General features: G+C 33.6%; 2 protein-coding genes across 2 annotated transcripts; one reads left to right on the forward strand and one right to left on the reverse strand.

Annotated features, from left to right (window-relative positions):
- Nucleotides 628-4,424, reverse strand: LOC109824499 (40S ribosomal protein S5-like). The gene is made up of 4 exons (XM_020391108.1): nucleotides 4,266-4,424; nucleotides 3,275-3,546; nucleotides 1,067-1,270; nucleotides 628-909 (listed from the first exon to the last, which is right to left on the reverse strand). The coding sequence occupies exons 1-4, from the start codon at nucleotides 4,335-4,337 to the stop codon at nucleotides 855-857; spliced, it is 603 nt and encodes a 200-aa protein (XP_020246697.1). The 5' UTR covers nucleotides 4,338-4,424; the 3' UTR covers nucleotides 628-854.
- Nucleotides 6,776-7,876, forward strand: LOC109823579. The gene has a single exon (XM_020389858.1). The coding sequence runs from the start codon at nucleotides 6,776-6,778 to the stop codon at nucleotides 7,874-7,876; it is 1,101 nt and encodes a 366-aa protein (XP_020245447.1).

The raw sequence follows: 9,617 nt of genomic DNA on the forward strand, positions 1-9,617 counted from the left end.
GATAGAATGTTCTGATAGTTCACATTTGGATGTTCTCGTACAAAAGATATTGAAACAAACAAAAAATGTATATGCGTGACTAGAAATGTCTTTTACTTGGTCAAACCCAACTTATTTAGATAAGTTTATAAGTTGTTTTTAAGAAGTTTGAAATACCTCGACTTTCTTAAATGTAGCTTAAAAGCTAGCTTGCTTGAGATGAATAGGCTAGCTTAAAAGTTAGTTTGACAATATAAAAAAAAAAAAAAAAACCCTTCCCAAACAACCTCGTGGACTTTAACCTTGATCATCTTTGCGGACTGCCAATGCACAGAAGTCCGGTTTCTCACGTCATCGTCCTTCAGACAATAATAACAACAATAAAACTTTATTACAAATTTTTATTTTCAGGGTTAATTTAATCTTATTGTAGCATATGAAATATTGGCATATTGCTATGGTCGTCAGTGGAAATGGTCAATAGCATAAGCAAAACATTAACAACATCCAGCAGGAACAGCTTCAGTTAAGCAGTGCAAGCAATCAACAAAATCAACCAAAATAACTGCAAGATTGCATTTAACCGGTGCAGCAATGCTACTGCTTAACCCCGCAAAATATTACAGGCAAAAGGCTGCCTACCGAAGATAAGAGCAAATATGGAAATGATCAATTAAGGACGAGATACAATTAAGCACTTAATTACTGCTTAAATAACTGAAAATAGGATAACGGCAAAGACCAATGTCATATGAATCTCAACAAAACTGGCCTAAAAAAAACAGTATCTAAATGAGTCACATTTCAAGACCAGGCAAAAATTGTGAGACATTTAACGCACGTAGAAGGTATGAAGTGAAAGTCTCCATCCTTGCTCAACGGTTAGCCTTGGCGACTCGCTCAATCTCATCCTTCTTCTTGATAGCATAGCTGCCAAGAAAATAAGATGCAAATAAGATCGTTCTCAACTCGACAGACAACTCTTAATAAAGATGGAACTTATCAACTTCTACATCCAAAAATTACATAGACCAACGATTGTGTCTCTATAAGTGACCAGAGACGATGAAGGATGAGAAGACATTACCTGTTAGATGAACCCTTGGCAGCATTGATGAGCTCATCAGCAAGGCATTCAGCAATCGTCTTGATGTTTCTGAAAGCGCTTTCCCGTGCACCAGTTGTAAGAAGGTAAATTGCCTGGTTCACTCTCCTCAATGGAGAGATATCGACAGCTTGACGGCGCACAACACCAGCTGACCCAATTCTTGTAGCATCTTCTCTTGGTCCACTAAAGGGGGAAAAAAATCAACCAATTTAACTATACCCTTGTTAATTTGAGAGAAAAAAAATCAACCAATTTAACTTTATGCTGATAAGTACTGCCTTTTGACAACACTGAGATAGTGAGATCAAATGAATTAAAGAAAACATAAAAAATGATGAAGAACAAGGCTTATAAATAGGTTTCTCCATTAGTACTTCTAACTCTAAATATTTAAAAATAAACACAACCAACTCGTAATTAAAGTTCTAATCAGAAAGAAACCATCAGCAACAGCAATGAATTAGATAGTTTTCATTCCTCTAGTGTAATCGACTGAATGAGAAATGGAGCACTGACACAATAAAATAAAACTTACAAAAGAAGAATGCAAAGAAAACCTTTAATAACATTTATAACAGGCTAGAATCCTACAAAATTAGTATTACAGGATTCTCATTCATGTGCATTTCAGCAATTCACATACTTTTAAAGTAAAGAAATAAAAGCGCAAGTCATTATTAACAGAAATAACCTTTTAATAGAACTAAATGGAGTAAGAATAAGATTGTGTAATCAACCGCAAAAAATTAACCGTTGAAATAGTTGTTTGATTGAAAAATAGCAGAGCATTTACAAATAGCATTAAGGTTCAAAATATATAAGTAAACAGAAGCCAGGAAAATATCACGAATTTAAGAATTACGATTAATAATGGAAAAGCAATCAACTAAGCAAAAAGGTGCTTTTCGGACTAAACTACATCTCCGCGTTTGGTAGGCAGGAACAGATGGGAATGGAATGTCAACTCCCACTTCTCATTCCTCGTACCAAACTCAACTTGTGTTTGGAAGGTAGAAACCTCTCATTACCATTTCTCATCAGTTCCCACTTTACATGGGAATGACCATTCCAATGAGATGTTACACCTCCGCATGTACACGGAAATGAATGAGTAGAGAATGACAATTCTTATGTTTTTAGAAGGTAGAGTTCTAATTCACACTTCATCGATTCCCACTACATCGATTCGAGCTTATGTGGGAATTTAAAAAAATACATAACCCTCCAAATGCGCTCTTTCTCATTTCATTCTCTAAAATTGTACCTAGACATAAGAAACATAAGAATGGAAATGAGCATTCCACTCCCAAATTAATTCCATTTCATTCCTTATTTCATCCTATTCTCACTTCAATTGATCCCCGCATACAAAACAATGTGCTAGGGAATGTGCATTCCCACTTAAGAATGTGCATCCCACTTAAAAAAATACATAACCCTCCAAATGCGCTCTTTCTCATTTCATTCTCTAAAATTGTACCTAGACATAAGAAACATAAGAATGGAAATGAGCATTCCACTCCCAAATTAATTCCATTCCTTATTTCATCCTATTCTCGCTTCAATTGATCCCCGCATACAAAACAATGTGCTAGGGAATGTGCATTCCCACTTAATCGGAAAACTGGGAATCCAAAAATACATAAGTTTCGAATATGCTCATTCCCACTTTATTCTCTAAAATTGCACCAAAACATGAGAATGGAAATGAGCATTCCAATCCCATATTAGTTCCATTCTATTCTCTGTTACATTAATTCCATCCATTCTCACTTCATCCGGTTCTTACGTACCAAATGAGGCGTAGTGTTCTCTTCTGTCATGCTCAAATATTTTTCTACCTCAAGACTGAATGCACTTCATTAAAGTCTTCATAAAACAATGGAACAACACCCTAATGTAAGTAGAAACACTATAAACAATCCTCCTTATTCTTTCACATAGTGCAAAGACAATCATTTGAACCTATAATTAAAGCTATCATATACGCTAATAAATTAGATATTATCAAAACAGAAAGAAATAAGGAAAAATCATGAATTGATGGCCTTTTCACACCATGACCACATTGCAATGTACATCTAGTTCATAATTCAGCAAATCTCTGAGTGAAATCAGTTGTTTTTTATTTAGATAAACTGCAAAACAAAGTCTACATAGCTTAAAACTGGCAGAGTCGTTCCTCACCTGTTAATAACAGCATCCACAATGACTTGGATAGGGTTCAGGTCGGTAAGGAGATGAATGAGCTCCATTGCATGCTTGACAATGCGAATTGCCTTCAGCTTCTTACCATTGTTGCGACCGTGCATCATCAAGGAGTTTGTCAACCTCTCAACAATAGGACACTGGGCCTTACGAAACCTTTTCACCGAGTATCGTCCGGCAGTATGCGGAAGGTATGTCGCGTGCTTCTCAACTCTTACACCAACGTAATCGGATAGAGAAATGTCACCCACCTACATATAATCGCAAAGTAAAATTCATTAGAAATTCAAACAAATACTCAACAAGATGCAAATATAGGTAACCAACTAGCCTGAAGGACTGAGCAAAGTCCAAGACAGACCACCACTCTACATAAAACTGACAAAAACGATTAAAAAGTAAAGAATCACATTTATCCACAAGTAGATTGTAATCACATATGAGCACGTCTGTGACATTCTCCAACAGTAAAAGCATTCTCCTACAGTAAAAGACTGCCAAATTTCATAAATTAAATGAAGGCAAGTAAATTATAAATATTATAGCATAGTGTAATCTTCTCATGTGATGTTCAAATCTTAATTATTTTTCCGCAACAAATGCTCCAATCACCAGTACTGGTTACCCTTGAAAACTTAACCAAATTTGTTTAATATAACACTTTTCCCCAATCAGAGCTCAGCTATAATTTTGATCAACCACATTATGAAATCATTTGATAAATAAAAAACAGCTAATCACAGGTTAAATAAGAAAAATCATTTGCTAAAATCTAACTTTTTGTATATAATAACTAGAATAAACAGTCTCAATGTGATAATTACAATAACAAACAACTGTTAAGGAAAAAAAGAGTGTTATTTCTTTAAAAGAAAAGAAATCAAAGGGCATCCCATCTACCTAAAAGTACGGAAATCATAAATCGAGGAAAATAAATAAAATTAAGACACGAGGGTTTTGGGCGACGGACATTGACATCGTCGAAGGCCCACCGACTGAAGAGCTTCACGTCAAGCGCCGCCGCTGGCTCAGCTTCCGCCATTGCGAGATCGGGGATCCGAGGAGGGGAGGGAAAGCGGAGGAGCTAGGGTTTCGAGGGTGCGGCAGCGAAAACTTTAATGTAGGAAGGAATGAGGTTATGCGATAATGGGCCGGGTGGTTTCGATTGCGATCCGGACCCGAAGTTCACTTGTTTGGCTTTTTGGATGGGACTGGTCCGGGCTATTGGGTTTCTTATTAATGCTTGCTGACAAACTAGTAGCCCACGTCTTCTACTGACCTTCAAAAATAAAAAAATAAAAAATAAAAAACCGCTTCACATCCATATTTGGTATGACCCCTCGGCCTTTTACAAAGAAATGTTGGTATATGAATTTTTTTTACAAAGAAATGTTGGTATATGAATTTTTTTTATTATTATATTAGCCCCTAAACTCTATCCATATTTGAGTCCCCCCAAATCTTTAATATTTGAAATTAGTCCCTTCAAGCTTCACATCTTGTAATTAGTTCCCCAAATATTTAAAAGTGTTTGGAATTGCCCTTTATTACATTTACCATCTAGTTTCATAAATTTAGTTTTACATTAATACACTGCTATGTGAAATGATTTGCTATATTCATGTAGTTCTACAATTATCTTATAGATGTGCTAGTAAAAATTATTTTATTTCTTTTTATTATTGTTTAAAATAAATTTAATAGTATAATTTATAATGTATTGTCAATTCGTCAAGTCATTGGTTATGTAAAAAACAACTATAATTGATATATTTTTATAAATTGTCTTTAGAAGATAGAAGTATGTTGATTCAATGACGAGTAAGCGCATATGTTGTTGAGATGGTTTAAGTATTCACGAAAATATATTTTAAAAAACTTTTACTTTACAATCTTCTTTCACCTACTTCCATATGTGACAGTTAATTATGCATTATAATGTTTGATTTTTTTAATCAATTTATAGTATAATGGTTGCATCTTGGCCCTTTTGAAAAAAAAAAAATCCTAGATCCACCACCGTGAGAAAACTAAACAATATCGAAAAATATATTTCATAAGACACGAGAGTTCATTAATATGTTCCTTATATTCAAAAGCTAAGAGTGGATCTTTTGATCATTCAAGTTTGTATCAAATCGATTAACCTAAAGATAAACCAATTGCAATTGTATGATCAACATATATTCTAATATTTTTAATACGAATCCGTATAATTTACTACATAACCATGTAATTATATCCTATTGCTTACATATTTTTAGTAATGGTATATGTATCCTAATGTGTATACATACAGATCTATCGGCGGATATAGATATTTTTGCGCACTGATACTTGTGGGTCGATTTGAACCACAAAGGGAGACGGGAAATATAAGAACTATCCCCGTTAGACACTCTGTTTTATTTTAAAATGCTTCAGACCATCTGAACCAAAAAGGAGTCTTTATTGAGATTCACTATATCTTTTTTTATATACTAGGTTTTATGCACGTGATTAAATATTATGATTAAGTATTTTTAATTTATTTTCTTACTAAAAGTTGTTTCTCAGTTACACTTTGATTATTTTTGCCCACTTATGTCTTCAAACTTAAGTATTGTGATTATTTCTTTTCTTTAATGATTGTTTGAATGTGCTACATCAAATTTAAAATTTTCACGTTAATAACTGAATTGACAAGAAATAAATATAATCTAAAGCTAACTTGAATTTGCACGTTATTTAGATCGACATGAAACCAAGTTTGACTTGAGAATGTATGATGTTGTAAAAGTGAAAAACACTTGAAGAAATAGCGCCTGAAAAGAAAGATGAATAATTAAAGCCAATAAGGTAAGATGAAACAAGCAGTCTTTACAATGCCAAATGACAAAGCCCCAGGTCCGGATGGCTACAGTTCTTCATTCTTCAAATCTGCATGGAGTGTTATAAAAGAAGATTTGTTTATGGCTGTCGAGGAGTTTTTCACCTCAGGTAAGCTGCTGGGTGCCTTGAACTCTACCTCTATAACTTTGATACCAAAAATCCTCAATCCAACCACAGCTTCAGACTACAGACCCATTTCCTGTTGTAATGTAATATACAAGATCATTACTAAGGTCATTGCAAACAGAATCCAGAATGTCATGGGTTTCTTGATAAATAATGCCCAAAGTGCTTTTGTCAAAGGGAGGCTTATCTCAAGCAATTTTCTCCTAGCCCATGAACTAATCAAGCACTATGGAAGAAAGCACAATTCACCTAGAGCTATTATAAGTGTGGATCTTAGAAAGGCTTTTGATACTGTAAACTGGGATTTCATCAAATCTATGCTAGTTGGTTTGGGATTCCCTGCAAACATGATCGGCTGGATTTGGGAATGCATCACCACTCCGAAATATTCTGTCTTTAAACGGAGGATTACATGGCTACTTTCATGGAGCTAGAGGGCTAAGGCAGGGGGATCCACTATCCCCTTATCTCTTTGTGTTGGGAATGGAATATTTGTCAAGAAGGTTATCTCTTCTTAAAGATGACAGTATGTTCAAGTTCCATCCAAATTGCTCTAGATTGAAGATAACACATCTAATTTTCGCTGATGACCTATTATTGTTTGGAAAGGCTGATTTTAGCGTTATTTTTGGGATTCAATCTTTTTGGGTTAGCAATTATATATTGCCGATAAAAGTTCTTGAAAGAATTGATAAACTTTGCTCCTCTTTCCTTTGGGGTCAAAAAATCCATCTGATCTCCTGGAACACAGTTTGTTTAGGAAGGATGCAAGGTGGCTTAGGCCTTTTTTCGGCAAAGGAGTGGAATAATGCAGCAGCTATTAAACTTCTTTGGTTGATACATCAGAAAAAAGACCTGTTATGGGTCAAATGGGTGCACGGTCATTATTTACAACACTCAAATATTTGGCAAGTTCAACATAGGAGCAATGATTCTTGGATGTGGAAGCAACTTCTCAAAGTTAGAAACATGTTGTTAGCTAAGTTTGGCAATACTGAAGTATTGATGAGCTCAATGGATTCTTGTTGTGTCAATGGAAAAATCAGTATGTCAGCAATCTACAATGCCCTGTACCAATCTAATACCTCAGCAGTATGGGCAGAAACTACATGGGGGAGACTGAATTACCCTAAACATTCCTTCATCCTCTGGTTAGTTAACCACTCAAGGCTCCTTACCCAGGAGAGATTGTGTAGGCTGAGATTATTAGATGCAAATCTATGTGTTCTGTGTTCCAGTCAGCCTGAAAATTGTAAGCATCTCTTCTTCGAATGCCACTACTCAGCTGCTGTCTGGAACATGTTGATGGACTGGTTGAGATTCACTTGGAGAACTTGTAACTGGTGCTTGCTCATCCACTGGTACTCTCACAACTTGAGAGGTAAGAACTTTAAGAAGAATATGAAAAGAATGGCTCTTGCTGCTGCTGTCTATTCTATTTGGCAAGAGAGGAATTATAGAATTTTTCAAGCAAAAGCGAGGGGGCCTGCTGATCTCTTTCGAGCAATTAAGTATTCCATATATTCCAAATTACTAAATGAGGATATACCTGTACATATGAAGGATGAACTTGTGAAGTTGTAGTGGTTTTTTCTCTGGTTACCAGGTCGAGTCTCTGGCTGCCTGGTTTTTGATGTACAAACATTTCTATATTTGACTGATGAATAAAGCTTTATTTCATTGATCAAAAAAAAAAAAAAGGTAAGATGATAATTATAAGTGGGCTAGAATGAAACTAAAAAGAATATAAAATTTTGTTGCTAATCATTGATAGACTTCAGAAAAAATCATAAAATAAAGATTAATACTAACTCTAGTATACTTTTATATGATAAAAGAATCCACATAACCATATAAAAATATTAAAAGAGTTCATAAAAATCCCTTCTAAAGATTCCTGATTTTCCTTTAAAAATTAAGCTATTCTATAAAATATTCAATAGTTGAAATTTGTGTTGTATTTATAATGAGCCTTGTTAGAGATGCTTTAGTTTTAGCAGCTTTTTGCTAATGAACCCTGCATATTAGCTTTAAAGTGTAATATATTTTCTTTATCGTGTTATATGGATGTTTGCTTGGTTTACTTATCATTCTCTTATTTCTTCAATAAGTTGTATCTTTAGATTGATATATATTATTAACACAATTTATGATGAGATACATATCTTTTCTATAAATTTGAGATATAAGGTAAATTTTATGTTTCGTGGCCTTTAATAAGAATTTTAGTTGTAAACTATGTTACATTCATATTTAAAGATCTTGAAATCTGACAGTACTATTACATGCTTATCTTTGATCGTGTCCCTAAAAATTGATCATTCGTTTGTAGTCATATCCCGAAATAAGGTTACTTACAGAGTCATGCCACTATATAGAAAAGAGAAAAATATCAATTTTAACTTTTTTACTTACGCTATGGTAATTAAGTATCATGTGCATATGTTTTGTCAATTATAGGGATTTCCTCATCTTATCTAGCTTATTATATATCACAATATAGTTGATCAATGGTTTCACTTTAGTTTCTATTGTAAGATTATTTATATGTAGTTTTATATTAAGTTTATGATTCCTTTAGTATTTCAAGAATAAAGTATGAAAATTTGTAAATACTTACTAATTTTTCTTGTATGTTTCATGAAGAATGTTTTTTTAATTAGGACCAAATTGTTCAATATGTTCTTCAATGGGAACTCGGTCAGTGCTTCTTTGTCAAATTTGCCTTTTATCAATGTCAATTCAGGTGATTCATAAATGTTTCCGAATTTTGAGTTTATTTCATTCACTTCTCCATTTGAAATAAAAACAATTTAGTTCTTTTAAATGATATCTTCAAACTTTCTAATAGTTTCTCCATACATAACTCCTTATATTTTTTACCCTATAAATATTATCAATGAATATTATTATTAAAATTATATGCAGTTGATTGAAGAATTTATACAGCAATATTAATTTGAATTTATACAACAATGTTAATTTAATCTATCATGTATTTTTAAATTCTTATTCCTTAACGGAATAGTTTTAATCTACGATAATTGTTATCTTTTATCGTTATCTTTTACCGGCATCAACTAAGACTATTTCTATTTCAACATTTGCTTGATCCTTGAGCAATGAGGAAGGTCATCTTCTTTTACCAATCTCTTTCACTAAAACCAGATTCAAAACAAGACATAACGATTCATTTCCACAATTTCACTTACGCTAGCAAACAATCCCTAAAGCTCATCATTCACTTGATAATTTCAAAACCAAGCAAACTAAGCAACTATATGCACGGCTGAAAAAAAAAAATTACTACGCAAAACATAGCGAA

Source organism: Asparagus officinalis, chromosome 9, assembly GCF_001876935.1.
Source record: "Asparagus officinalis chromosome 9, Aspof.V1, whole genome shotgun sequence".
Classification (NCBI taxonomy): domain Eukaryota; kingdom Viridiplantae; phylum Streptophyta; class Magnoliopsida; order Asparagales; family Asparagaceae; genus Asparagus; species Asparagus officinalis.

Excerpts from the sequence above, each read along its gene's own strand:
- LOC109823579 (XM_020389858.1), top strand. The coding sequence starts at position 6,776 with ATGGAATATTTGTCAAGAAGGTTATCTCTTCTTAAAGATGACAGTATG.
- LOC109824499 (XM_020391108.1), bottom strand. The coding sequence starts at position 4,337 with ATGGCGGAAGCTGAGCCAGCGGCGGCGCTTGACGTGAAGCTCTTCAGT. Across the intron at positions 1,271-3,274 it reads GTGGATGCTGTTATTAACAG|TGGACCAAGAGAAGATGCTA; the intron begins GTGAGGAACGAC and ends TTCCCCCTTTAG. Across the intron at positions 910-1,066 it reads GCCAAGGGTTCATCTAACAG|CTATGCTATCAAGAAGAAGG; the intron begins GTAATGTCTTCT and ends TTTTCTTGGCAG.